Source organism: Bubalus bubalis, chromosome 1 (assembly GCF_019923935.1).
Source record: "Bubalus bubalis isolate 160015118507 breed Murrah chromosome 1, NDDB_SH_1, whole genome shotgun sequence".
Taxonomy (NCBI): domain Eukaryota; kingdom Metazoa; phylum Chordata; class Mammalia; order Artiodactyla; family Bovidae; genus Bubalus; species Bubalus bubalis.
The window spans coordinates 12129759-12151669 of NC_059157.1; the positions used below are offsets into that span (position 1 = coordinate 12129759).

At 38.4% G+C, this 21911-nt stretch overlaps 1 protein-coding gene across 2 annotated transcripts in view; it reads right to left on the reverse strand.

Annotated features, from left to right (window-relative positions):
• Window positions 1-21911, reverse strand: part of DDHD2 (DDHD domain containing 2) — a 33835-nt gene that overhangs the window by 10687 nt on the left and 1237 nt on the right. For both annotated transcript variants that reach the window (XM_044931961.1, XM_006070612.3), the window contains exons 2-16: window positions 21529-21756; window positions 20680-20867; window positions 19764-19853; window positions 19008-19128; window positions 16641-16730; window positions 15550-15685; window positions 14998-15206; window positions 14644-14711; window positions 11612-11734; window positions 10424-10519; window positions 9279-9389; window positions 9015-9170; window positions 8658-8760; window positions 8347-8517; window positions 7309-7471 (exon numbers count right to left, since the gene is read on the reverse strand). In XM_044931961.1, coding sequence (XP_044787896.1) covers window positions 7309-7471; window positions 8347-8517; window positions 8658-8760; window positions 9015-9170; window positions 9279-9389; window positions 10424-10519; window positions 11612-11734; window positions 14644-14711; window positions 14998-15206; window positions 15550-15685; window positions 16641-16730; window positions 19008-19128; window positions 19764-19853; window positions 20680-20867; window positions 21529-21748 — 2045 coding nt within the window. In that variant the 5' untranslated portion in view covers window positions 21749-21756. The remainder of the gene's footprint in view (window positions 1-7308; window positions 7472-8346; window positions 8518-8657; window positions 8761-9014; window positions 9171-9278; window positions 9390-10423; window positions 10520-11611; window positions 11735-14643; window positions 14712-14997; window positions 15207-15549; window positions 15686-16640; window positions 16731-19007; window positions 19129-19763; window positions 19854-20679; window positions 20868-21528; window positions 21757-21911) is intronic.

Sequence of the window (21911 nt, forward strand, 5' to 3'; positions counted from 1 at the left end):
AAACAAGAGAAGCGAAAAGCAAAGGAGAAAAGGAAAGATATAAGCATCTGAATGCAGAGTTCCAAAGAATAGCAAGAAGAGATAAGAAAGCCTTCTTCAGCGATCAGTGCAAAGAAACAGAGGAAAACAACAGAATGGGAAAGACTAGGGATCTCTTCAAGAAAATTAGAGATACCAAAGGAACATTTCATGCAAAGATGAGCTCAATAAAGGACAGAAATGGTATGGACCTAACAGAAGCAGAAGATATTAAGAAGAGATGGCAAGAATACACGGAAGAACTGTACAAAAAAGATCTTCACGACCCAGATAATCACGATGGTGTGATCACTCACCTAGAGCCAGACATCCTGGAATGTGAAGTCAAGTGGGCCTTAGAAAGCATCACTACGAACAAAGCTAGTGGAGGTGATGGAATTCCAGTTGAGCTATTCCAAATCCTGAAAGATGATACTGTGAAAGTGCTGCACTCAATATGCCAGCAAATTTGGAAAACTCAGCAGTGGCCACAGGCCTGGAAAAGGTCAGTTTTCATTCCAATCCCAAAGAAAGGCAATGCCAAAGAATGCTCAAACTACCGCACAATTGCACTCATCTCACACGCTAGTAAAGTAATGCTCAAAATTCTCCAAGCCAGGCTTCAGCAATACGTGAACCGTGAACTTCCTGATGTTCAAGCTGGTTTTAGAAAAGGCAGAGGAACCAGAAATCAAATTGCCAAAATCCGCTGGATCATCGAAAAAGCAAGAGAGTTCCAGAAAAACATCTATTTCTGCTTTACTGACTATGCCAAAGCCTATGACTGTGTGGATCACAATAAACTGTGGAAAATTCTGAAAGAGATGGGAATACCAGACCACCTGATCTGCCTCTTGAGAAATTTGTATGCAGGTCAGGGAAGCAACAGTTAGAACTGGACATGGAACAACAGACTGGTTCCAAATAGGAAAAGGAGTACGTCAAGGCTGTATATTGTCACCCTGCTTATTTAACTTATATGCAGAGTACATCATGAGAAACGCTGGACTGGAAGAAGCACAAGCTGGAATCAAGACTGCCGGGAGAAATATCAATAACCTCAGATATGCAGATGACACCACCCTTATGGCAGAAAGTGAAGAGGAACTCAAAAGCCTCTTGATGAAAGGGAAAGAGGAGAGTGAAAAAGTTGGCTTAAAGCTCAACATTCAGAAAACGAAGATCATGGCATCTAGTCCCACCACTTCATGGGAAATAGACGGGGAAACAGTGGAAACAGTGTCAGACTTTATTTTTCTGGGCTCCAAAATCACTACAGATGGTGACTGCAGCCATGAAATTAAAAGACGCTTACTCCTTGGAAGGAAAGCTATGACCAACCTAGACAGCATATTCAAAAGCAGAGACATTACTTTGCCAACAAAGGTTCGTCTAGTCAAGACTATGGTTTTTCCTGTGGTCACGTATGGATGTGAGAGTTGGACTGTGAAGAAAGCTGAGCGCTGAAGAATTGATGCTTTTGAACTGTGGAGTTAGAGAAGACTCTTGAGAGTCCCTTGGACTGCAAGGAAATCCAACCAGTCCATTCTGAAGATCAGCCCTGGGATTTCTTTGGAAGGAATGATGCTAAAGCTGAAACTCCAGTACCTTGGCCACCTCATGCAAAGAGTTGACTCATTGGAAAAGACTCTGATGGTGGGAGGGATTGGGGGCAGGAGGAGAAGGGGACGACAGAGGATGAGATGGCTGGATGGCATCAGTGACTCGATGGACGTGAGTCTGAGTGAACGGGAGTTGGTGATGGACAGGGAGGCCTGGCGTGCTGCGATTCATGGGGTCGCAAAGAGTCGGACACAACCGAGCGACTGATCTGATCTGATCTGATCTGATCTGACAGCCAATTTAAAACAAGGAGATATAGGTCAACATATATGAACCCCAAGGTAATCACAAATTTAAAAAAAAAAACACAACAAATACACAAAAACTGAAAAGAAAGGAATACAAGCATACTGCTAAGTAAAATCATTAAACCACAAAGGGTTAGTTGCTCAGTCATATTCGACTCTGCTACCCCATGGACTGTAGCCCGCCAGGCTCCTCTGTCCATGGGATTCTCCAGGCAAAAATACTGGAGTGGGTTGCCATTCCCTTCTCCAGGGGATCTTCTGGATCCAGGAATTGAACCCAGGTCTTTCGTACTGCAGACAGATTCTTTACCATCTGAGTCACCAGAGACGCTCCCTAAACCACAAAGGAAGAAACAAAAAGAACAGAAAAGAACTACAAAACAACTGGAAAACAAGTAATAAAATGGCAATAAGTACATATCTGTGTCAATAATTACTTTAAATGTCAATGGGCTAAATATTCCTAACAGACAAAATAGACTTTACAACAATGGCTATAACAGAAGACAAAGAAGGGCATTCTATAATGATAAGGGATCAATACAAGAACAAGCCATAATGTTTAACATATATGCATCCAAGACAGGAGCACCTCAACATGTAAAGCAAATACTAACACACCTAAAGGGAGAAACTGACAATAACACGGTAACAGTAGGGGACTTTAACATCCCACTTTTATCAATGGACAGATCATCCAGACAGGAAATCTATAAGGCAACAATGGCCTTAAATGACACATTATAGACGATCTGAATATATTAGATATCTACAAAGACATTATGTCTGAAAATAGCAAAATACAGACTTTTTTTTTTCCAAGTGCACATGAAATGTTCTCCTGAACAGATCACATGTTAAGAGGATAGAAATTATACCAAGTATTTTTTCCAACCACAATAGTATGAAACTAGAAATCAATTACAGAAAGAAAAACAGGAAAGGAACTCACACGTGGAGATTAAATGATATGCTACTAAAAAAAACAACAGATCAATAGAGAAATCAAAAAGGAAACCAGAAAATACCTTGAGACAAATAAAAATGGAAACACGACTCTCCAAAAATCTATGGGATGCAGAAAAAATGGATCTAAGAGAGAAGCTTATAGTGATACAGGCCTTCCTGAGAGAGGCCTTCACTTCCTTGAGAAATAAGAAAAGTCTCAAGCAAACCTACCACCTAAAGGAATTAGAAAAAGAAAACAATGCAAAGTCAGCAGAAGCAAGGGAATAATAAAGATCAGAGAGAGAAGGAATAAAACAGATCTTAAAGAAAAAAAAACAACAGGGCTTCCCTGGTGGCTCAGTGGTGAAGAATCACCCGCCAATGCAGGAGACACAGATTCAATCCCCGGTCTACCACGCCCGTGCTCTAAGAGCCCTGACACTGCAACAGATTCAATCCCAGGTCTACCACGCCCGTGCTCTAAGAGCCCTGACACTGCAACAGATTCAATCCCCGGTCTACCACGCCCGCGCTCTAAGAGCCCTGACACTGCAACAACTGCAGCCCGTGCCCTGGAGCCCACGCTCCGCGACGAGCAGCCGCCACAGTGAGAAGCCCGCGCACTGCAACAGAGTAGCCCCCGCTTGCCACAACTAGAGAGAAGCCAGTGCAGTAATGAAGACCCAGCACAGCCATAAATAAATAAATACAAAATTTTAAAAAACAGTAGAAAATATCAATGAAAACAAGAGTTAGTTTCTTGAAAAGATAATCAGAAACTGATAACCTTTAGCCAGGCTCACCAAGAAGAGAGAGAGAACCCAAAATAATCAAAATAAGAAATGAAAGAGGAGAAATTACAACTGATACCACAGAGAGAGAAAAACATAAGAGGATACTATCAATAGTCATATTCCAGCAATCTGAACAACCCAGAAGAAATGGACAAATTTCTAAAAAAACATAAAAATTGAGAGGACTGAAATCAATAAGAAACAGACCATCTGAACAAACCAAACACTAGTAGTGAAACTGTATTTGTTATGTAAAAAACTCACAGAAGGCTTCCCTGGTGGCTCTGTGGTGAAGAATCTGCCTGCCAACGCAGGAGACACAGGTTCGATCCCTGGCCCAGGAGGATCCCACATGCCGCGGAGCAACTGAGCCTCTGCATCACAACTACTGAGCCTGTGCCCTAGAGCCCAGGGTCCTCAACTGCTGAAGCCCGCACGGCCTAGAGTCCATGCTTCCCAACAAGAGAAGCCACTGCGATGAGAAGCCCACGTGCTGCAACTAGAGAAAAGCCTGTGCAGCAAGAGACCCAGCACAGCCAAAAATAATAGAAAATAAATAAAAATTAAAAATTAAAATACGTAAAAATAAGTAAAAGTTACATATTAAAAAAAAAAACAAAACTCCCAGGAAACAAAAGTCCAGGACCAGCTTCCCAGGGGGATTCTAGCAAACTACAAAGATTTAACACTCAACCTTTTTAAATTATTCCAAAAAATTGAAGAGGAAGAAACTCTCCCAAATTCATTCTGTGAGGCTATCATTATCCTGATACCCAAATCACACCAATACACTACAAAAAAGGAAAACTACAGGCCAGTGTCTTTGATGAATATAGATGCAAAACTCAACAAAATATTGCAACAATCCAAAAAAATAAATAAAAAGATCACACACAATGATCAAGTGGGATTTATCTCCAGGACACAAAGATGCTTCAATATTCACAGTTCAATCAGTGTGACACACCACATCAACAAAAGGAAGGACAAAAATCACATGATCATCTTAATAGATACAGAAATAGCATTTAATAAAATTAAATATACATTGACAAAAATTCTCCAAGTTGGTCTAAAGAGAATACACCTTAACATAATAAAGATTGCTTATGACAAAACCCACAGCTATCATCATACACAACAATGAAAAGCTGAAAGCCTTTCCTCCAAATTCAGGAACAAGACACAGATGTCCAGTTTTGCCTCTTTGATGTAACATAAATAGTACTGGAAGTCCAAGCCACAACAATCAGAGGAAGGGAAGGGAGGAAGGAAGAAAAAGCACCCATGTTGGAAGGGAGGAAGTAAAACTGTCACTATTTACAGATACGTTATACTTTAATACAGAAAACCCTAAAGCCTCCACCAAAAAGCTATTAGAACAAATGAATTCAGTAAACTTGCAGGATACAAGATTAATATACAGAAATCTAATGCTTTTCTATACAATATTAACGAACTATCAAAAAGCAAAAAAAAAAAAATCCCATTTAAAATTACATCAAAAAAAATAAAATGCCCTAGGAATAAACTTAACCAAGGAAATGAAAGCCTATACTCTGAGAATTATAAAACGCTGAGAAAGGAAACTAAAGATGATATAAAGAAGTGAAAAGATATTTTGTGCTCTAGGATTAGAAGAATTAATATTATTAAAATGGCCATACTACCCAAAGCAACCTACAGACTTAATGTTATCCCTACTGAAATACCCATGACATTTTGCATAGAACTAACACAAATGAATCTAAAATTTATACAGAATCACAAAAAGCCCTATATTGTCAAAGCTATCCTCCCAGACTTCGGACTATACTACAAAGCTCCAGTTATCGAAATATATCAGCACTGGCACAAAACCAGACACACAGAGCAATGGGACAGAACAGAGCCCAGAAATAAACCCGCACAGCCACAGTCAACTCATCTACAACAGAGGAGGCCAAAATATACAATGGAGAAAACACAATTTCTTCGATAAGTGATGCTGCGTAAACTGGATAGCAACATGTAAAAGAATGACATAAAATCTCTGCACACCATATACAAAAATAAACTCATAATGGATTAAACATCTAAATACAAGTGTGGAAACCACAACCTCCTAAAAGAGAACATGGGCAGAACACTCTTTGATATAAATCATAGCAAAATATTTTGGGTCTATCTTTCAAAACAAAAATAAGCAAATGGAACCTAATTAATCCATAAAAGCTTTTTGCCAGCAAAGGAAACCATAGACAGGATGAAACCAAAAGCTACTGAAAAGGAAAAAATATCTGCAAATGATATGAGCAATAAGGGGTTAATATTCAAAATATATAAACAGCTCATAAAGCTCAATATCAAAAAAGTCCCCAAATAACCCAATCAAAAAATACGCAGAAGACCGAAGAGGCATTTTTCCAAGGAAGACATACAAATGGATAATGGGCACATGAAAAGGTGGTCAATATCACTATTCCTCAGGGAAATTCAAAACCAAAATGAAACATTACCTCACACCTGTCAGAATGGCTGTCATCAAAAAGAACACAAATAATAAATGTTGGCAAGGATGTGGAAAAAATGGAACTCTTATCTGCTGCTGGTGGGAATGTAAACTGGTGCAGTCACTGTAGAACATGGTATAGAGGCTCCTCAAAAAAATAAAAACAGAACTACCATACGATCCAGCAGCTCCACTCCTTGGCATATATCCAGAAAAAATGGAAACACTAACCTGAAAAGATATATGCACCCCAGTGTTCACAGCCACACTATTCACAATAACTAGGGTATGGAAGCAACCTAAGCATCCATCAACAGACAAATAAAGAAGATGTGGTACATATTTACAATGGAATAATACATAGCCATAAAAAATAACAGAATTCTGCCATTTGCAGCAACATGGATGGACCTAAAGAATATTATGCTTAGTGAAGTAAGTCCTCATTGTATCACAGGTATTTGATAGATGTAGAAAAAGCAGGATAGGGTAGTGCTCATTTGGAATTAGAATGATGGCTTGTTCATAATTATTAATACAAAATGTCATTTGATGGATAATGGGCACGTGAAAGGGTGCTCAACATCGCTAATCCTCATGGAAATTCAAAACCACAGTGAAATATCCCCTCACCCCTTTCAGAATGGTTGTCATTAAAAAAATAATAATAATAAATGTTGTTTAAAATAAACACAAATAATAAATATTTGGTCTTAATAAATAATTAAGGCTGAGCACTGAAGGCTTAATAAACAAAGAAGGCTGAACGCCAAAGAATTGATGCTTTTGAACTGTGATGTTGGAAAAGACTCTTGAGAGTCCCTTGGACTGCAAGGAGATCCAACCAGTCCATCCTAAAGGAAATCAATCCCGAATATTCATTGGAAGGACTGATGTTGAAGCTGAAACTCCAATACTTTGGCCACCTCATGGGAAGAACTGACTCATTGGAAAAGACCCTGATGCTGGGAAAGATTGAAGGCAGGAGGGGAAGGAGATGACAGAGGATGAGATGGATGGATGGCATCACTGACACGATGGACATGAGTCTGAGTAAGCTCCAACAGTTGGTGATGGATAGGAAGGCCTGGCGTGCTGCAGTCCATGGGGTCGCAAAGAGTCAGACACGACGGAGTGACTGAACTGAAGACAAAAAAAAAACCCCAAAACAAAAACAAACACTTACCAGTAGCACAGATGGCTTTGTAAAGCAAATAAATATTCATTAAAACTTTCAATGGGCTTCTCCTGTAGCACATAGTCAATGCGCTGGCCTCCATTCAGCATTCCCACATGGATAGGGGGGGCTTCCTCTTTCACTGGCACAGGGTTCTCTTCTGTGTTAACATCTGGATGTGAAGGAACCATGGTCAGAATATAGAAGCTTCCAGCCCTCCAAGGCTGTCCTTATCTCCCTTTACACTCCAGCCTCAGCAGAGGAGGAGCTACTCTGCTCAGAAACCTCTCTCTCTCCTCTCAATGCCCTTAAAGCTTGTTTTCAAGCCACACTGATTTTATCCAATCCCCTTTCTTTCCCATACCTTTGACAGCTAATTCCATTTACCTTTGGTTTACAAACTAAATGCAAGCAGGGTTGGAGAAGGAAATGGCAACCCACTCCAGTATTCTTGCCTGGAGAATCCCATGGACAAAGGAGCTTGGTGGGCTACAGTCCACGGGTGGCAAAGAGTCAGACACGACTGAGCGACTTCACTTTCACTTTCTTTGGTTTACAAACTAAATGCAAGCAGGGTTAGATCGCCTTAGGCAGTTGAAAAGAAACTCCTTTTGCAGTTAAAAAGCAAAAGAATGCCCTACTAACTGTGCAATCAAAAGAAGTGTCCCAACTAGTCCCCAGCCAGGAAAATAAAACTGACCCATGAATATACAAACGTTCCCGGTAAAAGCAAAGTTCTTCACAGTGTAGGCTCTTAGCATCACCGCCACAGTGCCCGAGTGGGTAATGGTTTAAAGCCTAGTTACTAGATGCTCAGCTTCTCTTAACACTTTCCCTCACAAATAATGTGTTTCCACAATTTGTGGCTATTTGATGACAGAAAGAAACCAGCAGAGCTGAAGGCCCAGTAGGACTCATAGTCTAGTGTTGGTTCTCAACAACAACAAGGGGAAAGTTAAGAAGACCCTGGGAGAATAAGAACCAGACTTCAGGGAGTCCCTCTTCTCTGGCCCGGTGCAGGTAATCACTGTGTACAGAGTCACTGACCACTAGGCTTCTCCGAATTTGACTCAGGCTCTGCTTCTGTTTCTTCCGCAGTTTCCGAAGCTTGTAAGGCAGGGTATGGAGCTCTGGTGAAAGACTTCCAGGCCATCCGCAGCGAACCTAGCAAGTTATTCTTAAGGTCCATGCTCATCCTGGTCAAGCCTTCTCTCAGTTCTGAAACACATGTGAAAAAGAATGCTACATGTTTTACAGAGATAAAAGGGCTCAACATAGCTAAATAAAGTGAATGAGGTCCAGTCAGCCTGCACTGACCAGAAAGTCTACAATGACCAGGTTCTGGACTCAAGACATACCTAAGTGCATCCGCTTCCTGCCTTTATGATGTGGGATCAGCATTGGCTCAAATTCCACTCCCGGGACCACCATTGGTTCAATCCTATAGGCCACAGGATCAAACTACATGCAGAAAACAATAGTTACATATACCTCTGCTGATCATAATGATGGTCTCAGGAATAAGAATAATTATAAGCTCATTTATTTTTAAATGTACTTGTTCTGTCCCCTTTACTTCCAGATTCATATTATAAATTTTCTCATTAGTACAAAATAGTATAGAAAAAAGTAAATCAACACAATAGACTATCATATGCTCCTTACCAATAAGCCCTAACATTCAGGCAAAATCACAAGAGCTGTCCAATGCTTACAGGGTGATAAATATTGAAGAAACCTTTGCATGTTGGAAATCTGTAGTTGGGGTCAATTCTTTTTAGTCCCCGGACAGTAAGGAACATTCCAATGGGAGATCCAAAGGCAAAGAATATTTCTGGTTTATAGATAAGCCGGGGATATTTTACAGGCACCTGGATGAAGGAAATAAAAGCATCTCTTACTGATAATAAAAGTTACATCTGTTTCTACAATACAAATGGCAAACAATAAAATGACCAAAGAAAATGAATACTGTTTACCTGCCCAATGCCGACGTCCAGACCATTAGTACTACTGTAGAACTCCGACTCTTTGGGGGTATTAGACATATTTGCCCCAGCAGGTGATTTCGGGGTTGGTCTATTAACACCCTAAAGAATAAACAATAGTTCTGTGGAGCTGCTAAGTAGTAAAAAATATCCAAAGGATTATACAGTTTTCTACCGGTTTAAAAGGATGCTTGGGAAGGTTTTGAAACGACAGTCAACAATTTTAAGAAGAATCTCTCAGAAAACAAAATAAAGCTAATGAAAACCAAAGCTGCCTTAAATTATGAACTGATATCCCTACATGCTCTGAAATGATGAAAGCTGTACAAAGCCATCTGGATAGTAACTGAAACTTTGGGCAACCATCATGAGAGAAAACAGCAGCAGAGCACTGTGGGGCGCTGGGTGAGGGGCTGCTGAGTTCAGTGCAGTCCTATGCCTTTCTAATCAAAGCAGACACTATGTCTCTATCAGCCTTAAACCAGAACCAAGCAACCTGCTGAAGAGTTGAAAGATAATCATCTAGGCTATGGAAAGGAATTCAGTGGCCAAAAATACTCAGTGCACAAGTACTGTTACAACATGGTTATACTTTGAATACATTATGCTAAGTGAAAGAAGCCAGTCACAAAACGCCACATACCGTGTAACTCCATTTATAAGAAATATCCAGAATAAGAAAATTCAGAGACAGAAAATAGATCAGTGGTTCACAGGAGGGATGAATGGGGAGTGACTGCTGTTGAATATGATGTTTCTTTTTACAATGATGGAAATGTTCTGGAATTCGATAGTGGTGATGGGTTATTCAACTCTGAATATACCAAGACCCACTGAATTGTATATTTTTAAAGGGTGAATTTTATGGTATGTGATGCGCAATATATTTCAATAAACTAGTTATAAAGCTACCCAAAAAAGGAAAACAATTGAATGGTAGAAGTCCAGGGGAGATAAGACTTCTGACACTGATAATATTTTTAAAGATATTAATAAAGAAAATGTATTTAGTTTCTAATAAACAGAGCCAAAGGTAAATTTTTACAACTGCTTAGCTCCCTATACATCTCAAAAAGCACAAGGGTACAAGGAAGTCAGAACACTCTTTAATCCCATAAGTTGTATTAAGCACATACCATTGAATTTTTTCTGGTCCTAAAGTAGTTTAGTATCTTCTTTCTTGGTCCTAGAGGAATTCCCATTTCCTGAAGGTCTTTGTCTGTACATAAAGTCTAAGCATAAAAAAATCAAACACTGTTTTTATTTCTAGGCAAAATAAAATCAATTAAATGTCCTATTCCCTGAGAGGAATAGGCCTAAGCACTCTGTTGTTCTTGGCTTTACATGACTAGGAGTCCCCAGTGGTAAAGCATCATTAATAACTTTATCTCTTAATAAAGGAGTTTAAAAAAGGAATATAAAATATCAATTCTGGAGTTATCAATGCTGTAGTAATACAGATACTATTGTAAAAAAAAAAAAAAGCCTACAGAAAAGAGTATCTAACTTCATGACAGAAAAACCCTCCACGGTTTCCACGCTCCTCAGATGTTCCATTCCTGAGAAAGGTTATGTTCCTGTTCATGCACGTGAGCAGTGACACACAGAGCAGAAAACACACCAACAATCCAGATGTTGGCTAAAGGGCTGCTCCCTGATGAGGGAAGTCTTCCTTCGCTCCCCCAGATTAGATCAGCTCATCCTGTTGGTATACTCCTAAACCACTGTGTACTTTCCCTACTTAGAACTTAGCACAGCTGTAATTAATTATGTGTTTGGCCATCTGTGTCTCTTCCACTAAGCTATAAGTACCATGAGGTTTGAACGATATCTGCCTTATCGGCACTCTACCTCATACTTGGTACAGCTGCCTGATCATAGTAGGTATTTAGTAAATACCTGTTAAATGAACAAATGTGTCACAAACCTTAAAAAAAAAAAAAAAAAAGGCACACCTGAGGTGGCAAAAAAATAAGCAAATACCCACAAGTAGAGCTCTGGAAAGTATAACAGAAAATAAGAGCTGGAAAAGTCAGTGGCCTTTACACCTGCTCTCATGTTTTCAGAGCTGTGCTGGGTTTTAGTCTTTGCTCTATTCCTATTATCAACGTGGCTCCTCTGAACTTTGAACTCCCACAAAAAAAAGATCACTTTATATGATGGGAAAAAAAACCAACAAATAATGCTAAAGAGCATTACTAATGATAAAGTATGTATGACTAAAATGCTTCTAAAGGGCAGGCTCTTAGCCTGCAGTATGATGAAAATAAGCAATAAAAATACTCAAAATGGAAGAGTGTACAGTTTTAAAAGATTATTTTTACCAGAGCTTCCTTATCTATTTTCTCCTTCTCAAAGATACTAAAGAATTCAGACAGTTGAAGTTTCTTCAACTCTTCTTCCAGTGTTGGTGTATCTCCTTGATCCATGAAAATACTTGGCAAATCCTAAAAATTAAATTGTAAAACTTATATTGTCTAAATTCATTTAGATTTTTTTATTACTACTACTTTGCAATAAAGAAAAGCACTATGTAAGATAGCCACACAGTATCTTAACTTTGACTAAATCGAAATGTATACAAGACATAAACTAAAATGTGATTGATCTTTAAGTTTTTGCAGTCGATTGAAACTTTATATGTTTTTAAATAAATGACTCAGTGAATGAATGACTATTAAAGTATTCGTCATCATCATTAACAAAACTTTCCCTGAGCTCTTAGTAGTGTTTAAGGACAGCTTTCAAGCAGAATTTCTATAAACTATATCAATTTGCATTCAATTCATTCTTCATTTCCTCATACGCAAATTCCATTTCAATTCAATGATTCTGTAACTCTAATAACAGATCAGTAGAGAAGGCAATGGCAACCCACTCCAGTACTCTCGCCTGGAAAATCCCATGGACGGAGGAGCCAGGTAGGCTGCAGTCCATGGGGTCGCTAAGAGTCAGACACGACTGAGCGACTTCACTTTCATTTTTCCTTTCATGAATTGGAGAAGGAAATGGCAACCCACTCCAGTGTTCTTGCCTGGAGAATCCCAGGGATGGGGGAGCCTCGTGGGCTGCCGTCTATGGGGTCGCACAGAGTCGGACACGACTGAAGTGACTTAGCAGCAGTGCATATTTATAATGAAATAAGATAACCATAATTATCTTCAGTTCAGTTCAGTCACTCAGTCGTGTTCGACACTTTGCGACCCCATGAATTGCAGCACGCCCGGCCTCCCTGTCCATCACCAACTCCCGGAGTTCACTCAGACTCATGTCCATCGAGTCAGTGATGCCATCCAGCCATCTCATCCTCTGTCGTCCCCTTCTCCTCCTGCCCCCAATCCCTCCCACCATCAGAGTCTTTTCCAGTGAGTCAACTCTTCGCATGAGGTGGCCAAAGTACTGGAGTTTCAGCTTTAGCATCATTCCTTCCAAAGAAATCCCAGGGCTGATCTCCTTCAGAATAGACTGGTTGGATCTCCTTGCAGTCCAAGGGACTCTCACAACACCACAGTTCAAAAGCATCAATTCTTCAGCGCTCAGCTTTCTTCACAGTCCAACTCTCACATCCATACATGACCACAGGAAAAACCATAGCCTTGACTAGACAGACCTTTGTTGGCAAAGTAATGTCTCTGCTTTTCAATATGCTATCTAGGTTGGTCATAACTTTTCTTCCAAGGAGTAAGCGTCTTTTAATTTCATGGCTGCAGTCACCATCTGCAGTGATTTTGGAGCCCAAAAAAATAAAGTCTGACACTGTTTCCACTGTTTCCCCATCTATTTGCCATGAAGTGATGGGACCAGATGCCATGATCTTCGTTTTCTGAATGTTGAGCTTTAAGCCAACTTTTTCACTCTCCTCTTTCACCTTCATCAAGAGGCTTTTTAGTTCCTCTTCACTTTCTGCCATAAGGGTGATGTCATCTGCATATCTGAGGTTATTGATATTTCTCCCGGCAGTCTTGATTCCAGCTTGTGCTTCTTCCAGCCCAGCGTTTCTCATGATGTACTCTGCATATAAGTTAAATAAGCAGGGTGACAATATACAGCCTTGATGTACTCCTTTTCCTATTTGGAACCAGTCTGTTGTTCCATGTCCAGTTCTAACTGTTGCTTCCCTGACCTGCATACAAATTTCTCAAGAGGCAGATCAGGTGGTCTGGTATTCCCATCTCTTTCAGAATTTCCCACAGTTTATTGTGATCCACACAGTCATAGGCTTTGGCATAGTCAGTAAAGCAGAAATAGATGTTTTTCTGGAACTCTCTTGCTTTTTCGATGATCCAGCGGATTTTGGCAATTTGATTTCTGGTCCCTCTGCCTTTTCTAAAACCAGCTTGAACATCTGGAAGTTCATGGTTCACGTATTGCTGAAGCCTGGCTTGGAGAATTTTGAGCATTACGTTACTAGCGTGTGAGATGAGTGCAATTGTGCGGTAGTTTGAGCATTCTTTGGCATTGCCTTTCTTTGGGATTGGAATGAAAACTGACCTTTTCCAGGCCTGTGGCCACTGCTGACTTTTCCAAATTTGCTGGCATATTGAGTGCAGCACTTTCACAGCATCATCTTTCAGGATTTGGAATAGCTCAACTGGAATTCCATCACCTCCACTAGCTTTGTTCGTAGTGATGCTTTCTAAGGCCCACTTGACTTCACATTCCAGGATGTCTGGCTCTAGGTGAGTGATCACACCATCGTGATTATCTGGGTCGTGAAGATCTTTTTTGTACAGTTCTTCTGTGTATTCTTGCCACCTCTTCTTAATATCTTCTGCTTCTGTTAGGTCCATACCATTTCTGTCCTTTATCGAGCCCCTCTTTGCATGAAATGTTCCCCTGGTATCTCTAATTTTCTTGAAGAGATCTCTAGTCTTTCCCATTCTGTTGTTTTCCTCTATTTCTTTGCACTGATCACTGAGGAGGGCTTTCTTATCTCTCCTTGCTATTCTTTGGAACTCTGCATTCAGATGCTTATATCTTTCCTTTTCTCCTTTGCTTTTCGCTTCTCTTGTTTTCACAGCTATTTGTAAGGCCTCCCCAGACAGCCATTTTGCTTTTTTGCATTTCTTTTCCATGGGGATGGTCTTGATCCCTGTCTCCTGTACAATGTCATGAACCTCAGTCCATAGTTCATCAGGCACTCCATAATTATTTTAGAATGTGGCAAATGTTTATAGAAGCATATTACTATTTTGCTTCTATCATCCAAGAATAACAGAGATAATTACAAATCTGTTAAAATTAAAACAAATGTAAATTTAATATTATGGTATGAGACTAAGTGGGAAAAAAAAGTCTAAAATCTAAAAATCCCTAAGAAATAGTATGAGAAAACATATCTGAACATCTAAATTACCTTTTTACTGTCAGTATCTCCCAAAGAATCTTTCTGATTTGTTAGGATATCAAACAATATAAGCGAACCTGTAAGTAAAACAGAAGAAGAGGGGACAATTTTGAAGCATTAGCACTGAACAGCTGCCTTTTACACAAAAAAGGAATAAGCCAGTTACCCATGTAGCAAAATCTACTAAGTAGGGAGTCTTTCTTTCCCATCCACCATCACCCTTCCAACCCCTTCCTAATATTTCATCACACACCAGTTCTAGACCTCTGAATCTGACACTGATAAAAAACACTGTACTTCAAAAATACTTAAAAGGTATCCATAAAATGTGATAGTCCTCTCCAGTCATAGAGAATTCATTACCTAAACTATGACCAGCAATGGATACACTCCCTTTGAAATCAGGGTTCCTCTGCAGAAAAAGTATATAAATTCGGTTCATTTCAGAAGCGACTGTGTCCACAATAGTCTGACAGTAGGTGGGGCTGTTGTAGAAGAAGACATCCAGAATCGTGTCGTTTGTAAAGTGCCTGAGGCGGTTAATGCTAGGAAGGGTTATTCGCTGCAGATCTCTGAAAGAAGAAAGATGTTTTAAGCAGAAAACTTAAATTCCGTAACCTCCTTTATGCTAAAGAAATAGTAAAGCTGCAATAATAAACACTAATGAGCCACTAAGACATACTGGAAGAAGATACGCACCATTCCCTACACCTGACCCAAGCTGGTTAAACAAAGGGATTGTTCAGCACTTAATAATGTAACTCTAAGAAAATGACACAGAAGTACAAAAAGTTTTTTGTTGAACAGAATTTTATATACACTCTCAGCTAAGAGCAGAGATGTTCCTAAGCATATTAATGATCAGAAAACATTACAATCACAGGTAACAACTCAAAGGTGTAAAGTACTACTCACACATCTACACCAGTGGAATGCAAGGGACTGTGCCAGTTGACTGGGAGAAATTCTACCCTCCCAATCTGCTGATTTTCTTGGGCTTTCTTAAAATGCGTCTGTAGCAGGTTCAAAGAAACACTGCGAAAATCATTAACTAGAAAAGAAAATTAACTAATGCATTAACAGTGAAGCAATCAATTCACAGAATTAGGATGCAACAGATCATACGATTATACTACACTCATCTACATTTGCTTAGAGCACCTACTGACCAGAGTCAAAACTAGAGTGATATTTAAGAAAAATTAATAGTGCATATAGGAAAAGACATTCCTTTCATATAGAACTGCTTATACTATACAAAACATTTTCATTAAACACACACACACTAACTTCAAAACTTCTGTGTCAGATGAACTGTTTCAATTTTTTAAAAGAATCACTTGACTATGTCAGTTGGCCTTGCACGCAAACGATCATTCATTATCCAATATTTTGGGAAAACCACTGATGTTTAGAATTCATATTATATTGATCTTAACCTTCTAGAAAGTTTATGCCTAGAAGCATTAGTCATTAGGATAAGACTCCCAAATTGGGACAACTAGACTATGAATACGACCTTTCAAAATCAAGTTCAGAGATCAGATCAGATCAGTCGCTCAGTCGTGTCCGACTCTTTGCAACCCCATGAAATCAAGTTAATGACCTAAATATTCCAGAGTATCATGAGATTTACCACAGTGTAAGTTAAAAAAATGTAAGTTTCAGTTGTTCATTTAAACTAGATTATCTTTATGGTCACATATTTATGGTTCCCTTTAAATTTGGAATAGTTACAAACAGTACAATCACATCATAAAACAAATTTATCAGACTTGAAGGCTTATTCACTCAAGAACTTAGTTAAGAGTATAAACCTATTAGCCTAAGGAAGTTACTAGCACTTTAGGTCTAAGCTGGGAGGCTTTACTACCTTGCCACCTGTCTTCAACTCTCCAAATCTTATTATGCAGCTAAGAGGACAGCCTAAGACAACACTATCTCAGCTCAGAGGAGCACTACAAGTCCCTTTACATGATCTAACCTGACATGCTTTGTGAACCTACCACACTGTACAATGCTTCGAAAGCGGAGATCACAAGCAGGTCCGATCCCATGGACTACAAAAACCAAATGATCTATTTGTAAAGGTTCCCCTACAAGTGAAATTATAAAGAAAAGTTATTCAGTATAACTAGTCATGTATTCTAAAATCAAACATTCACAATAAGTAGGTAATAGAAATGAGCAAGTTAAAATATGAGCAGATTTTTTTTTAAAGACACATATTTTCCTATATTTCACTACTTAGTAAAAATATTGCGATTTTACTTTGTTTCTAATTTATCTCAAAAGTGTTTCTAATTTATCTTAAAAATATTTGGTTGGTGCAAAAGTAATTGCGGTTTTTGCATTGTTGAACTTTGCCATTTGATATTGGAAAACATTTTAAATAAATGTGATTATGTTATAGATCTAACATCTAAATGTGTTTTAATACACATTTCTCACCTTCTTTCTTTGCTAAGTACTGTTACTTGCTGTTTATTTTATACTTATTTTAGACTATGAAAATGATGTTAGACAAAAAGCAAATTCGAGTGATTTTCTTAAATAAGGTCAAAATGGGTTGTAAAGCAGCGGAGATAACTTGCAACATCAACAGTACATTTAGCCTAGGAACTGCTAACGAACGTACAGTGCAGCAGTGGTTGAAGAAGTTTTGCAAAGGAGATGACAGCCTTGAAGATGAGGAGCATACTGGCCAGCCATTGGAAGTTGATAATGACCAACTGAGAGCCATCATCAAAGCTGACCCTCTTAAAACTAACAAGAAGTTGCAGAAGAACTCAACATCGACCTTCTACAGTTGTTCAGCATTTGATGCAAATTAGAAAGGTGAAAAAGCTCGCTTAGTGGGTGCCTCATGAGCTGACCGAAAATTTTAAAAATTGTCGTTGAAGTGTCATCTTCTCTTATTCTGTGCAACAATAATGAATTATTTCTTGATCAGATTGTGACATGGGACAAAAAGTAGATTTTATACAACGACCGGCGACAGCCAGCTCAGTGGCTGAACCAAGAAGTTCCAAAGCGTTTCCCAAAGCTAAAGGTGTACCAAAAAAAAGTCAAGGTCACTGTTTGGTGGTTTGCTGCCAGTCTGATCCACTACAGCTTTCTGAATCCCAGCGAAACCATTACATCTGAGAAGTATGCTCAGCAAATCAATGAGATGTACTGAGAACTGCAACGCCTGAAGCCGGCATTGGTCAACAGAAAGGGCCCAATTCTTCTGCACAACAGCACCCAACCCCACGTTGCACAAACAACACTTCAAAAGTTGAACGAATTGGGCTACACAGTTTTACTTCATCTGCCATATTCACCCGACCTCTTGCCAACTGACTACTACTTCTTCAAGCATCTTGACAACTTTTTGCAGGGAAAACTTTCACAACCAGAATGAGGCAAAAAATGCTTTCCAAGAGTCTGTCAAATCTGGAAGCATGGATTTTTATGCTGTAGGAATAAAACTTATTTATTGTTGGCAAAAATGTGTTGATTGTAATGGTTCCTATTTTGATTAATAAAAATATGTTTGAGCCTAGCTATAATGATTTAAAATTCATGGTCCAAAACTACAGTTAGGTTTGCACTAACCCAGTAAGTCAGTGAAAGAATTTTTCAGGATTTTTAAACTTTTTATTTTGAAATAACTGCAATCTTACAGAAAACTTGAAAGAATAGAACAAAAAATCTCTTTTTCACACAGATTCCATACTTTACCATCATGTGTGTGTGTGTTCACACACATTTATTTTTAGAACCATTTGGGAGTAGGCTGCATACATCATCAGACTACAGACATCACATCTCTTTAAACCGTTAATATTTTGTGTGTTTCCTAAGAATATTCTCTTGTATAACACAGGGCAGTTACCAAATTCAGATAATTTGGCATTGACAGAATACTTAAAAGGAATTTTATAATCCAGTTAAATATATTACAAAACCAACCACAAATGCCCCTAGCTAGAGACCAATGGATAACCATCAGGGTCCTAATGAAAAATAGTTTCCCCTGGTTGAAAAACTTCAAGGACACAAGTTACCAGGAATAAATAAGCAAGCAGGAAGAATCACATTTCTTAGAATTAGGACTAAAGCAGTTCATTTGTACTTAGTGACTTCCTGATTAGTAGTGCCCAAATTTTATCCATCCCACCATATATACTTAGCAACTTCAAGAGATTTTTATACCTATTAAGATTCTCACTAGATCAAGTAATACTAATCTTAACTTAGAATAAGCCCATTGGATTCAAGACCATTTTTTAAGCCTCAAGGTAATCAATGTCATAGAAAAAGGCCACAGTTTAAGTCATAAATAAGTATATCAGAAGATAAGAAAAAAAATGAATGATTAACATTACCACAGTGAATGTCAACAGAGATGTTCTCAACCCCCCTCTTCACTGTTCGAGGTCGACCTTGCTCAGCAGGTGCTGAACCCCATTCATCGGACCCTGCAACTGGCTGGTAATGCACCATAAGCTTAAATAAAAAAGATCAGAGCAATAAAGATATTTATTCCACATTAAAGACATCTTAATACCTTCTGAGGGGTGGGGACAAGTCTTTCAAAACATAAAGTGTAAAAGAGAAAGTCACTCAGTTGTGTCCAACTCTGTGATCCCATGAGCTGTAGCCCACCAGGCTCCTCTGTCCATAGAAGTCACCAGGCAAGAATAATGGAATGGATTGTCATTTCCTTCTCCAGGGGAATTTTCCCAACCCAAGGATCAAACCTGGGGCTCCTGCATTGCAGGCAGATTCTTATGAATGCAATATAAAAATTTCCAAAGGTTATCCTATGTAGAATCGCTAGAAAAAAGAAACCACTAAGAATTAATTGCATTCTCTTTAGTAACTCAATTACTCTTAATCCTATCATTAAAGTCAAAGTGAAGTCGCTCAGTCTTTGAGACCCTGTGGACTGTAGCCCACCAGGCTCCTCCACCCATGGGATTCTCCAGGCAAAAATACTAGAGTGGGTTGCCATTTCCTTCTCCAGGGGATCTTCCTGACCCAGGGATCCAGGTCTCCTGCATTGCGGGCAGATGCTTTAACCTCTGAGCCACCAGGGAAGCCCAATCCTATCATTAAAGAAGGGCCTTAATTTGCTTTACCTTTGGATTGTGTAATATAATAATTTCTCTGTTGGGAGACTCCAATTTCTTTTTCCATTCATCCAGAGTTACAGCAAGCATGTAAGTTTCCTTAAAACAAGACACATTTCATTAGATTTCTCTAATGGCTTTTCTATTAAAATTGAACTTCTCTACAAGAATACTGCTAGATAAACAATTACAGTAAGAATATCTTACTCCAATTTATCGAATTTAATTCTCTTTAAATGACAACAGACACTAGTATAGAATAAAACAAAAAACAATCAACAAAAAATAATCATTCTGCTTCTATCATCTAGACTGGAAAAAACAGCTATACACTGTCAGTAATGCCTAAAGTGGCTTCCGACATCAATACACATTTTGATATATTTCTTTCAATGATATTAATGCATGTATATTATCCACAAGATTAGGATATTACATATACAGTTCCTTCTCTTGATTTATCAAATTTTAAAATTCTTTTAAAATTACAATAAGTAACAGAACAAAGAAAAAAATCAGTCCTAATTCCATCATCTAGACTAGAAATAATCATTGTTCACATTTTGATATATTTCTTTCAACAATATTAATGTCCTACTCCAATTTAAAGCAAATTTCAGAATAGTTTCAGAGCAAGAAAAAAAAAGCAAAAATGAACAACTCCATGGTCATAGTTTAAATACTAACAAATGATCACCATTAGAGAAAAAAATTTTTAAAGACATAAACAGTTTCTTTAATATTTTAAAATCTGAAAACTACTTTATCCTGAAACGGACTTGCAAAAAGAAATGCGATAAACTGTGATGCAGATAGAACCAAGCTCTCTTTATAAATTCACAAAAATAAGTCACAAAGAGGAAGAAAAGATTATTAAATAAGAGAAGAAAGGGAAGAAAATGAGTAAAAGAGGTCAAAGGAATACCTCTAGAACTTGGCTGAAGCTCTCCGAGTATGGAACATACTTATTATCTTTGTCTCCCTTGTAAAACCAGGTACATCGTCTCACTTCTGAAGCCAGCTCATCCCAGTAAACAGCATACCGCATCCTCTCCCCCAAATGAACATCATATCTACCCCCATCAGTGGGAACAATTCTATCACAATCTTTTCCTATTGAGGATTGGAAAGGGGAAAAGAAGCACATAGTATAGCAAAATAAAATACAACTGCCACTCCCAAAATACAACTCTGAGTTATATGCTAAATAATGTTATAAAACACATGAATGATCCCTTTCTTCTTGGTTAAACCATCAAAATCATTCTTGGCTTTAATGAAACATGAAAAAAATAATACCCAAATACTATTTTGCTCTTTTTCTGAGGAGAGATTATAGTAGCCCTTAAAAAAAAAACAACAAAAAAAACTGTAAATAAGAAAGCCTTCCTGAATTTTTTGCTTAAGGGGTGAAAAGGTAAATTAATGACCTCATGATGATAAAGTACTAACCAGCATAGAAAAAACAAGTGAAAAATTAAAGAATTCATTCTTTTGCAATACTATACTACCACCCACCACTCTTTTTAAACAAAAACTGAAACATAAGAAACATTATTGGATAACTATGCAGAAATTACAATAGGCACTGTTTTCAAAATACAGACCAAATTCTTGAATATTATAAACTCACTGGACAGTAATGCAGAACTTCAGTATTAAAATGCTATAGGAGATAACTAGAAACAGCACTCACTATAATGACTATCATATTACAGTTTTAAAGGAATGACAGTAAGTCCTCGCCTGTTACAAGTCATCACTTTCACCCTACCAGAGCTATATGCCTCTTCCAGCTGCTGTGAATCCTGCGAGTTGAAAGGAATCCATGTCTCCTTAGAATCTATTATCTTACAATAAAACCAATGAGGAGAAACTGGTTCATACGAACTGCCAGCATCCATGTCTACGAGCTCAAAGGAACTACATGAATTTGGTGATGGAGATGGGTCTGACTGGGACGACTGCTCCTGCTGCGACTCCACTGATGACATTTCGTTCTCTAAAAGACAAAAGAAAAGTCTCAGAAAAAAAATTTCCTTCTATTAACAGTGTAATTGCTCATACACACAGACTCACACATACACACAAAACAGGGTTATTTTTAGGAGGAATTTCTGAAAAAAAAAAAAAACCAAAAAAACACCACCTAAGGCA